Genomic DNA, 12,333 nt, shown 5'->3' on the forward strand with positions numbered 1-12,333 from the left:
CTCTAGTTCCTCGCAGTCCTCCTCCTTTCCCTTCTTGAAGGAAGGAACATTTGCTTTCTTCCAATCCTCAGAGACTTGTACTGGGTGCCATGACCTTTAAAAGATTGTTGAGTGTGGATTCACATTGTCCAGCTCCTTCAGCAATCATGGGTGGATCGCATCAGGACCCATGGACCAATTTGTTGAGTTTGCTTAAAAGTTCTTTAACCTGATCCGGCTCTGCTGAAGTCTTCTTGCTCTGGTCTTTTCCACTGGTCTCAGGTGCCTGGGATTCCTGAAGGTCAGTCATACCAGTAAAGATTGACGCAAAGAAGGCATGTAGTGCCTCCTATTATTCCTAGTCCTTTGTCATCAGATCTCCTGCCACATTTGGCAGCAGGCACATCTTTTCCCTAGACTTCCTTTTACTGCTAATGTATTTATAGAAACCTTTCTTGTTGCCCTTCATTTCCATCTCCAGATTCAACACCATGAGAGCTTCGATTTTCCTAACCTCATTCCTGCACACTCAGAGAGTGTCTCTATAGTCTTCCTGGGTGCCCTGACCCTGCTTCCACCTCTTGTATGCTTCCTTTTTGTGTTTTATTTTTGCCTGGCTCTCCATGCTTCCTGCACATGGGGATGAACCATTCTTCAGCTTGGATGAGATGATCCTTAAAAATCAACCAGCTGTCCTAGACCTCTCTTCTCTCCAGTACTGTATCTCATAGGATTTTTCCCAGCAGATCCCTGAATGAGCCCAAATCTGCTCTCCTGAAGCTGCAGGTAGTAATCCTGCTTTTTGCATTTCTCCCTCCTCTCATGATATTGAACTCGGCCACCTCATGGTTGCTTCAGCCAAGGCTAACAGTGACCTTCACAACGATGCTGACATCTGAAAGGGGCCGCCAGCTGGTCAGTCTGGCTACCACAGGACTCCTGTGGTCCATCCTTTTAAATGATAAGAGTCTGTAAGTCTTTCCATAGGAAAGAAGGCATTTTTCTTCTTGCAGATAGGACAATTATTTTCAGGTTGAAATATGGATACCAATAATTTTAAATAAAATGAAAAAGATGCACTTTTACACACACACACGGACACACACCTCCTCCACAAGACATTGTTTTTGTAGTATTGAATGCTTTTAGGATGTGAGAAATCACAGTTGTTGCTGAGACTCTAAAAAAAGGTGACATTGCGCTGTGTGGCCCATCATCAAGGATGAGACGTAATGAAGTCCTGAATTCCTAGCAGTATGGTTGTGAAGCTGAATGTGTTGAAGGCCTGCCTCTCTCTCCTTGCAGATCAAATATTCTATCATGCATCCAGGGACTCATGTCTGGCCCCACACAGGGCCCACCAATTGTCGGCTAAGGATGCATTTGGGCTTGGTGATACCCAAGGAAGGCTGCAGGATTCGGTGTGCCCAAGAGAACAGGTATGGTTTGGGGTTTGAAGGGGGGGCTGTCCACCTTCCTCAAGGCTGAAGAAGGGGTGGGACTGCATGTAATTAAAAAAAAAAAAAAAATGGGTGTTTTACTGATCAAGGGATGTAATATATTTCAGTAAGCAGGCAATTTGCACCCTAACTCTTGGTACAAACATCTAAACGTCTGTTCTCAAGCAATGCCGGAAGAATCTTTGGAGACAAGGCTGCTCTTCTCTGCTATGGCACGGAAAGAATAGTGGGTTTAGTCCACAGAGTTTCTGTGTTTGCTTTTAAATAGCCAATCTAATACAGTTGCCAACAGAGTTCCTCTATTTGTTTGGATTTCTGGGGGGCTTAGAATTCATTGCTTATTCAGCAAAGCTGTACCTCCATTTTCACCACCATGAGAGAATACTCTTGTATTTCTGGCAGAAGCTTCTTTTCTAGCTGGTATTATTTGTTAAAATTCAGCTAAAAATATTCCAATTTAAGTTGATTTGAAAATGAACACTTCTGTGAAATGATTGGCCCAAGGAGTTATGCACATAGCAAATTTCTTTAAAGTACATTTTAAGTAAGAATTCTTACCCCTCAGGGAAAAATTATGTGGACTTGAAGACTAGTTTTGTCTCTGTTTGCTCAGTGCAAAAAACAAAATAAAATACAGTAGCTAGACATTAACAATCAGGCATATAATCCCCTGGGAAATACAAGAAAATGTCATAGGTTTTTACACAATATTATTAAACACAGACAGAAAAATGTATTACTAACTCTATTGCTTTTTGCTTACAGACTTAATTTTCTGAGACTAATGTTGAATTCTAATGACGCTTAATATCTATATGTATATTTTTGGAGGATTCTGTGCAACAAGCATTATTTCTGATTTCTTATCATAGTACCAATGCACAGATATATATTATATTAAGAAGTGACATGCCACTCCTGTCTGCATGACTGCAGTATGTAGCAAAGATTTTTTTCAGTACATTTAAAAACAACTACAGCAAGAAATGTTTAGAATTTTTGAGGATAGAAGTATCCAACTGTTAATCAAAAAATGCCAATATAGACATGTTAGGACTCTTGCCAGCTTATTTAATAATCTGTCAGTCAGTGTTACAATCTACATCTAGGTAGTGATGAGCATATTGGCTTCCAGCATACCATATCCAAATCCAATATCCAAAATAAGTTTAAGATAGACATGTGGATGGAGGGAGAGGTAGCCAGTGGGCTTAGAGGACTAAGAAGGGGATGCGGAATCTTTTCACTTTAGGACATTATTGTGAATTCAGGTCAATGGTGACTGAAAGGCATTGACATTAGGTGGCTGTTTAGTTGTCTATGCGAATGAAGTGGTGGTTTTGATGTGGTTCCAAGAGAGTAGGTGTCCACAGCTCACCACCCATTATTATGGCTGGCACCCTTCTTTGTCTTAATCTGAACAGAAAGGATAGTGGCATGGAAGATGAACTTAACCAACTCCTCATTAGTAGCAACACTCCCTGAAAGTCGAAGTGGAGAAATGCCTGCTGCTGCTGGTACGCTGCAGACAGAGCACTTCAGTCTCATGCATCAAACTCGCTCATTTGAAATGTAAAACATTCAAGAGCTTTCAAGAGCTGACTACAGCCTGTGCTGAAATGTTTGAACTTTAGTTGATTTTGGCAAGACCTGTACATGTGGCATCAAAGACAGGATTTTCCCTGAAAACATTGAAAGTGTGTCTACTGATGGGAATGAAAGGGGGGTTTTTTACATCCCTTCCCGCACGAAAGGGGAGGTGGCTGAACTACTGTGGAAGGGAACGGTGCCAGGAGGAAATCCTACCTTGGGCATTTTCCGTTCCTGCCCTGCTTGTGGTTCAGAACAGTGGTAAACGTTTCAAACAGGAGAGCTGGCTCTCAGATATGACGGTTACCATACCTTCATACAGGGCCAGGCCTTTTCTGGTCTCCTGTCCCACTGCTGTGTGTACGAGAGAGAGAACAGAAGCAATGAGAATCTTGTGCCCGGTTACCTGTGTGCCACACAGTGTGGGTGTTCAGAGGGGCAATGTTACGAAGCGACTCATCCTTTGACAGACAGGCAACTCGGCTCTGTCTAGTGCTGTGTTTTATTCCTTCACTTGCAGAAGAGTCTTTTTGCAGCTGCCAGGAGCTGGCACACCTCATTGTTATTCTGCACAGCTATGGTAATTTTAGGTCGTTGGGCTGTTTTGAAGTCCCAGCTCTGTAGTGTAGGGTACCATGCACAAAAATGGGAGGTAAATAATATCTAGTTATCAAAATCAAGCATCTGTCAGACAAGGTAATCATGTTTTGAAATGAAGCTGCAGAATCACAGCCTTATGCAGAAGCCAGTCCGGGATCTCACCTGTAATGGGTGACACTAGAGCGGTGCAGGTGATGTAGAAGCTACCTCAGAGTGGCTCAGCACCAGACCAGAATAGTATCGTCCCTATGGTTCCACTGTGAAGTGTTTCTCACACCATGAAGGCTTCTAGAAAATATTTATTTGCATGCTAATGGTGGGGGGGGTTAATCTATTCAAAAGGGGTTAATAGTTCTGTCAACTTTATGACTTTTTCTTTGTTATGCAAAACAGCCCGTCCCATTATGATGCAAATGATAGATCCTGGGTTTTAACCTCTGAAGCTACTTCATCTGGGTGCTTGGAGTTTTTATTGTCCTGAACTGAGCTGCACTTTCAGGCTACTTAGGGTAGGATTTTTCAGGCTAGATTTAATTAAAAACAAACCAAAATCAAAGCAAACCCCAAAAAGCCAACCCCAAAACACCCCCCAACCAACAACAAAAAAAAACCCAGAACAAAATACTGCCCTAATAAAACCGAAAACAAATGCCCCCTAACCAACACCCACCTAGCCCCCACCCAAAAAAAATGCAAAGTCAGCTTGATTTTTTTACCACGTTGTAGCATTGCAAGGGGTTGACTCCCACTGACTTGGATAACACCCATGTAACTTGAGTGCAGTAGCCGAGACTCACGGTCTCTGGCACGAAACATTTTTGTTATCAAATAACTGATGTGGTAGCAGAAAAAACACATCATCATAGCTGAAACCTGCAAAAAAACTCATTATCTGGGTCTGCCAGTCTGTGTGTGAGCCAGTGTGACTTTTTTCCTGTGTTATGCTTTCTGGTTTATCTACTCTTGCTTAAAATATGTTTAGATGATCATTTCAGTTGAAATAATCCAATTTCAATTTCCATTTCTCTTCAGAACATTACAGCACAACCCCATGAATTTTGATGGTTAATTTTTGCTTTTGTTGAATTAAAAATTAAAATACTCTGATGACTTGGGAGTCTAAATCTCATTTTAACCCTGGTTTTGAAACGAGAAAATTTTCTCTGTGAGTGAACACGGTTGAATGAGCTAAGCAATGCATGTCCTTCTTTGATGGCAAGATCTTTGTTTCTTTACCATCACCACTGTTCACAGTTCCTAATTCCCTGTAAGAGCATCCATCCTCAATGAATGCTTCGTCTCCTAAGCGATCCTGTTAAAAAACTTGATTATGTAGTCGTTGTAGAGAAGCTTTAGGAGGTAACACAGAGCCAGACTCTTACGAAATATGCAGTTATAGAATGAGAGGTAATGGACACAAGTGGCAGTGAAGGAAATTCCCTCTAGATAGAAGGAAATTTTCACAATGAGGTTGGTGAAACACAGGAAGAAATGGTGGAATGTCTGTGGTTGTAGATCTTCAAAAATCCACTAGCTGAGAACCTGAGATATCTCATCTAACCTCAAAGTTGGATCTAACTTTGCAGTAAGTCTTGCTCTGAGTATAGGCTTGGACCAGATGCCCTTCCAAGGTTTCTTTTGACCTGAATTATTCGGCAATTCTATACTTCGTAAAACTGACAGGAACACAGATTCTTCCAGCAGTTAATATGTCCCTTCTACATTGCCTCTTGCCGGTGCTATTAAATCTGGTAATTTTGTTAATTTTTCAAACGATGCAGGTGCGCAAAACCAAGCCACTTTGAATAAATTCTGTGTGTCTCTTTTTGTGCCTAACAAACAAAGGTACAATTCTTGGAAAAGTACCGCTGTTACAACTTGGCTCTTCCACACCTTAATGAACATTCACCCAGGGTACATACGTCTGTCCAGTGATCTGCCTAATCAGTACTTGACAGGCAGAGGGGATTTAAGATGTGTGGTCTTATCCTTCCTGTTCAGCTTTAACAGTATAGTTAACCCAGTGTACACTACGGCATTGCAACCTTACTCTGAAGAAAAATCTTTAAACTCTGTGCTTTGAATGCATTTATGGGACAAGACTCTTAACATCCCTAAAATTTTAAACATGATCAGGGTTTGATTCTGGTGTTCTGATTTTTAGAAAGAGCAGATTGATTTATGTAATTTGTTTTCAAACCGTATGACCATATTACTGGTCATTCCCTCAGTTTCTGTCACTTATTATGTATGTATCTGATTAGAAGAAAAGTTGATTACTACACCAGTGTTATACCGGCTCCCTGCTTATTGGACTCAACTCATTAAAAGTATATAAATAACAAATGATAAATATCTGAATGTGTATGGGGGCATAACTATGCAGAGTGAGGAGAAATAATGCCTCAATAATATGAAAGTCTGTTAGACTGATCTTTCTGTGGTTTATTTCAGTTAAAACTCTGATGAACCACTCATTATGTTATGTAGTAAAATCCTAACTGTGAAATATATACTGTTTAAATCATTCTTGTATATCAAAGAGCATCTTCAGAGCAGATATATAGCTTGCCTGCTCCACAGCACTTCAAATACTACAATAAAGCATGGGTTTTTTTGTGTTGCAGAACTTGGGAAGAAGGGAAAGTTCTTATTTTTGATGACTCCTTCGAACATGAAGTATGGCAGGATGCTGAAGATTATCGCCTGATATTCATTGTGGATGTGTGGCACCCTGAGTTAACAGCACAACAGAGACGAACCCTTCCTGCTATTTAAGGGGTTCCTTCTGATGTGGGGAAAAGAAGAGCTTTAACCCCTTTGGAGTATGCCAATAGGATTAATTTATCCAGCATACAAAGAATACTAGTATTTTAATGGTTAGGAGAGACAAAGATGAGACTCTACAATCACAGAGGACTTCATTTAAAAAAAAAAAAAAAAGAAAAAAAGCGCCGTGTTTTGTTTCATACTGATACAGCACTGATATGTATTGTTTTTCCAGCTGCAAGTTTGAAAATACAAATCTTGTCAGCCAAAGAGCAGTAGGTCTGGATTCTCAAACTGAGGAATGTGCAGATGTTTTTGTCATGTCTATATTATACGTACAAAAAGTCAATCAGTCACCTGGCCAGCCAGGGTCAGGCACAAGATTTGTGATTCTGCATTCAGGAAATACTTCCCAGGTTTTTGTCAGGGAAGCAATATGTGAGATTTTTTGTAAATATATGCACACAACCAACTTTGAAAATCAGTATGCAGGTGTAATGTTAGCTGCTTTAGGCATAGAACAAGTCCCTATGTTATCAACTGTAGATAATGTGAATGGGTTATAAGTGTTTTGTATTTTTTTTCTACCTGAGTAACTGTATTTTTCTAGCGTAATTATGAACAAATCTTCTTTAACCAACCACTATTTTTAAAAAAAACAATATATATAAATGCATTTCTAGCTATCAGCAGAAAGAAAACACTATATATGAACAGATTTCATTTTTGCCAAGTGTGGCCTTCCTTGCCTCCCTGAAAATGCAATCAGAAACTTGCATAATCAGCTGCTTAGTGAAGCTTTGTTCTTCTAAAACACAATAGTTCTCTTAGTTAGCAGGCAACCTTCACTTTGATAATGTGATTGTGGAAGAAGTTGAGCAAAAGTGACATCTGTAGGCTCAGATCTTATAGTGGTTGGCAGTACTGAAGATTATGTGGTGAACTGCTGTTTCTCCTATCATTACAAAAGCTTGTGTTGTGATATCCATTTTCTACTCAGCAAGAGTCTGGGGCACCTCCTTCCAGGGGCTCCTTCTAGGCTGCCCTTGGGTGGTCATTCAACAGAAAAAAAAAGAAAAATGAAGGATTTGTTGTGCTTTGGGCAGAAGGACAAGGTCTAACTCAGTTTCCTGCCAGAAGACAGAGCAGACAAAGAGCTTCAGGCTATTAGCTTGTATTAACTTCTGCTGCCAGCATCCTGCAGAGTGCTAGAATGCTCCTTTAGTTGATCTAATAGTGTTTTCCTGGTCTTGAAATGTATGACACAATGCCGAAGTATTCTTATCTCAGTACTGTTTACAGTATGCTCTGTATTTGCCATGCAGAATTTACTGTATGATAAAAAGGCCGATTTTCAAGAAAGCAAGTTGGCTGGGTGTTTAAACAGTTGGCCAGTCTTTTGGGTCTGTGCTGTTTAATGGGAGATGGAGGGTACAAGACCCTCCTCTGTTCACTTCTAAGAACACTAACAGGAAAGAAAGACCTGAGGTTGCACGGATGAAGTTTATGGCTGGCTGTTGCCTACTCGCCTGCAAAACCATCTGGGTGTGGATAGGTGTGCTAGGATGCTCAGGGCTTGGCATTGTTACCGAGGGTTGAGAGGCAAACACCAGGCCACGAGACACTGAGGTCCCCTAGTCTCCACAACTTTGGCTTTGTTGTCCGAATGACACTGAACAGTCATCTTACTTGTTCGATGCTTGGTGGTTTTGTACTGCAGAGACCACGTCATGGTACCTAAGTAACATGACCAGAACACCACGTTTGCTGAAGCAAAATACAGATAAGAGCTTTGCATTCCCATAAATGCTTTTCAGATTTTCTGTTTTGCTAGGTAATTCAATCTTGTAATGCCATGTAACACATGGTGATCGCACCATGAATTAGTGTAATCAGTTTCTGGAGGTGTGCACTTTAATTTCCTTTTTGACTATTAAACTGATAAACCCTCTCTGATCAAGAGTCAGTTTTAGACAGCTATGATAATTGAGCTTTAATGTATTGCCCGTATCAAAAATAACACTGAGGCTATACGCAATACACAAGAAAGTAACAGTTCTCAGTTAATCATCATGAAAACTGAAAATAGTTAGAAGTTTCACACTTAAGAAAATACAAAAATACTTTTGGAGATCTTTAGGTGAATCATGTGCAAAACTGGAAATAAGGTACTCGTTATTGTGGGGGGTCATAATGAAAAGTTTTTGAAATCTCCTGGTAGCTGTTTAGTCAGAAGCTGTACTTTGTATCTCTGTAAAGCGATCAAGCAGTACAAATTATAAAGTATTTTGTAATTCTCTAAAATAAAGACATAATTTGTAAAGAAGGAATCAAAGACTGTTTAAACCAAAATTTGTGATTTAGGAATATTTTTATTAATGTTGCATTTTAGTTTCTATGGGTCAGAGTAAATACTAAAGGAGTGGTAAAAGCTTTGGAGCTTTATTTATAAAAATCCATGCCGTCCTTCAGATTTTCTCATTGTTCCTTTGAAGTCTCGTACTTTGTATCTTCCGACTGGCAAATAGATAAAATTGGCAAATAGATAAAAGTAATCTACCCGAAATGCGTGTGTGCCAGAGGAGCACGGTTTATTGAATTGTATAGTGACATATTGACCATTTACACTCTAGGTGCCTTGAACATGACAAGGTGTGTTATGAATGGCTCCTGCAACACTGAAGTGAATCTATGCTATGCCTACCTATCAGGGAGCTGAGGGCATATCTTTTTGTTAGCTACAGTTGTTGGATTAGCTATATACATGGGGAGGATATGTATAGCAAACTACAGAAATTATGCAGTGAATAAGTGGTATATTTTTTTAGGTATTCCTGTTTGCCAACTGGTATTTCATCTTGAAAAAGCTTTTCAATACTGGAAATGCCAATGGAAGAAATCAATGGAAATGTTTTTAACTGGAAAGCCATTGAAATTTAAATATTTTTTCTTCAGATTTATTTGCAGAGGGAAATGACAGAGAAAGGCAGTATAGTCTCCTGTTTGTTAGGCAGTATGTACTTGTCACAATGTTAGGAGCTGGATTCCTCCCTGCCTGTGGTTACCTTGCTTGCAAGCACAGAGTCTGTGTAAGAACCTGCAGTTAAATACGGGCGTCATACAGCTATATACAAGGCATCATATGTATTTATTCATGTCACAACTAAAGAAAATAAATAATTCTAATCCTCTGCTACGTTTAGTCTTCAAGGACTAGATTTCAGTGATATGTGCACTTCTTGGGCAGAACAAGTCCCGCTTGAATGAGCAGTGATTGTAACAGCTCACCACAAAGATTCAACGGCAGTGGAGGTAAAAATCGTAAACCAAAGTATTTCTTCATTAATGCTGCAGCATGATAGCTGATATCTGTCTTTTTTTGTCTGTTTGGTTTTTTACTTTTCTGGTTTAAGCAAGTTCTCTATGACAAATCCAAACGTCTGTATGTCTTCACGAGCCCAAGGAAGCAAAGGGAGCTGTGTCCTGTTACCAGGAGTTGACATCCTAGTTTTCTCTAATAGGTGGTAATGCCAGGGGACGGGGAATGGAAGAAATACCGAAGATAAATGGGCTTAGTCCTCTTACTGGTTTAATGTTCCTGTAAGATTCTGCTTCTTTTTCTGACTCCTATATTGCTTTGCTGGGACCACCCACTGCCTTAAAGACTCGCTCTCTGTCATGGAGGCCAGGCTTTGTATCACTGACATGCTGCTGCAGAAGAAGGTTAGTCTGAATGCAGCTATTCTGTACAAATACTAGCAGGGAAATCCAGACGTGTTGGTAGGATCTGGTAGGACGTCCGTCCTGCCTTCTGCGGGCATAAAATTATGTTGTAGGTAAAGGCAGTATTTTGTTACTCCATCTGTTAGGGCTGACCATGTCCAGCTGAACCATGGTGTCACTTCAGTGTATCGCATCAATTCAGTGGATGTTCCAGAGGCGCAATGAAAACTCACGTGCCCAGTATCATCTCGTTTTATATATACTGTTTACACTGCTACCTTTGATATGTTGTTGCCAACAGCTTGTTCTAGTAAATTGTCAATATATGGCAGTTAAATTGAAGACTAGAGGTGTGTACAGTGGTTGTAACAGCTGTAGGAAATAAAGTCACTGCACATAAAATTTGATAACAATTTTTCTTTTATTTTTTTAATCTGTTTCCATTTCAGTGAAGGGATGAGACTCTTTTTGCAGCTAGAGCAAACAGAGAAATAACAAACTGATCTTTGGCATTTCAGTTCTTCTATTCTTCCACATTTCCTTCTAGCAGAAGCTTGTACTGAATAATTAATTCTTAGTTTTCCTTTTTCAATTTAACCATGGCCCGCATCTTCAAGCAGCAGACCCTTCTGGCTACACCTTTCCCTGCCTGCAGGAGGGAAGGGGGTAAATGGCTCTGCAGAGCTTTGATTTGTAGTTATGACGTAAGTGAAACAATCTGGATCGAACCATTAATCACTGGTGAATGTGTCCAAGGGGTCTCCCTAGTACCTCTCCTTCGCACCGGGCACACGCACACACACACTTCTAGTAGGCTTCCAAGCTGCCTGTGGAAAAAACACATCGTTAAAATTAAATAATTGGATTTCAAATTGTATGCGTCTGCTGCCCACACAGCTCATTCCACTTAGATGACAGTTTCATAAGGGCTTCCAAAGTTAAGAATAATTTTTGCTAGGTACTGAAATAAGTGACCCCATATAAGCAGCATGGATGAGGCAATCACGGTCATGAATAGCATTATGCTGGCACTGATGTTTTTTTTCTTTTTTTCAGTGCAAAATCCTTCTGTAAGACTTGAGCACTAGATGCTGCTATTTCTGCCCTCTGAGCTATGATAAACTGCTAATTACAGTGCAAAGATTACATTTGAGATGTTTCTCTTTAGAACGCATTTAACCTTCGCTTCTATAAAACTAAGCATCCTTGCTGGAGGCTTCTGGAAAGCTTCTACTGACACACCCTGGTTTCTTTAAACAGAGAATGCAGTTCCATCAGTTCCAATATTTTAATGTCATCAGTCAAAAAAAAAAAAAAAGGAAAGAAATTCTTTGTATATGGACAGACTCCTGCATCGATGGAAATTCCTCAGTTTTTGTTCAGCGTCGGCTGCACAGACAGATGGCTGGTGACAGTTGTTACTTGCTCAGGAAACATGAAGGACTTGTTCTCAAGCAAAACACGTGCGTGTGTGTGGTGTGCTCTGTGGGTTTCTGGTATGGTGGAAGTCTCTGGATGTATCTGTGTGTGTTGAGCGCGTGGGAGCTCAGTCCAGAGCCAGCAGCGGTTGGGTGTTCTCGCTTTCCCCTTGGTCTTCATGTTTCAGCGTGCCAGCTTCCACCACAGACTGGGACCTGAAAGCAAGAAGACACACATGGTAGCGAAGGCTGCTGCAGGAGCACTCACCTCCTTGGAGTCCCTTTGCTTCTTTTTATGATTCTTGCTTTTGTCCATTTTCATCTTTATGGCTTTTTGATTCTTTTCTTTGGAACACATAAGGAATTAGAGAAGCATTCCTTTAAACATGAACACAGGAATGACTCATTGCAGATTTCAGATCCTTTGGAAATATTTAGTGCTTAGCTGCTATCCTTAACGCTGAATGCACTCAGCAGTTTAAAAGCCTGATCCTGAGATACCATGAGATCTGTTGGTGCTTAATGTCTTCCTAGGCAAAACTGCTCGTGCAACTGCTTACTGGAAAGCAAAGTAATTTGCACAAGTGCTTGCAGGAGCGAGTCTCAGCTCATGCTTGTTACAAATCTTGAGAAAGACAAGTAGATAAATCACATTTTACTGATGTAGGAGTTTAAGGGGCAGAAGTTCTACGAGTTACCCAAGATCAATGAAGAAGCCAGAATTAATACGACAAAGAGGGAACTTCTGGTGTGCCTAGTCCTGCAATGTATCTTTATCTGCTTGCCTACACCCT

At 40.4% G+C, this 12,333-nt stretch overlaps 2 protein-coding genes across 10 annotated transcripts in view; one reads left to right on the forward strand and one right to left on the reverse strand.

Moving 5' to 3' along the window:
• ASPH (aspartate beta-hydroxylase) overlaps window positions 1–7,060 on the forward strand; it is a 117,521-nt gene extending 110,461 nt beyond the window's left edge. For all 7 annotated transcript variants that reach the window (XM_075416087.1, XM_075416088.1, XM_075416082.1 and 4 more), the window contains 2 exons: window positions 1,285–1,418; window positions 6,257–7,060. In XM_075416087.1, the coding sequence (XP_075272202.1) occupies window positions 1,285–1,418; window positions 6,257–6,407 (285 nt within the window). In that variant the 3' untranslated portion in view covers window positions 6,408–7,060. The remainder of the gene's footprint in view (window positions 1–1,284; window positions 1,419–6,256) is intronic.
• A 3,477-nt stretch (window positions 7,061–10,537) lies between these two features.
• CLVS1 (clavesin 1) overlaps window positions 10,538–12,333 on the reverse strand; it is a 118,061-nt gene continuing 116,265 nt past the window's right edge. For 2 of the 3 annotated variants that reach the window (XM_075416091.1, XM_075416092.1), the window contains exon 6: window positions 10,539–11,755. In XM_075416091.1, the coding sequence (XP_075272206.1) occupies window positions 11,668–11,755 (88 nt within the window). In that variant the 3' untranslated portion in view covers window positions 10,539–11,667. Of the gene's footprint in view, window positions 11,756–12,333 lie in introns of all 3 variants that reach the window. The other variant, XM_009937715.2, reaches the window with a different exon arrangement.

Source organism: Opisthocomus hoazin, chromosome 3 (genome assembly GCF_030867145.1).
Source record: "Opisthocomus hoazin isolate bOpiHoa1 chromosome 3, bOpiHoa1.hap1, whole genome shotgun sequence".
Classification (NCBI taxonomy): Eukaryota; Metazoa; Chordata; class Aves; order Opisthocomiformes; family Opisthocomidae; genus Opisthocomus; species Opisthocomus hoazin.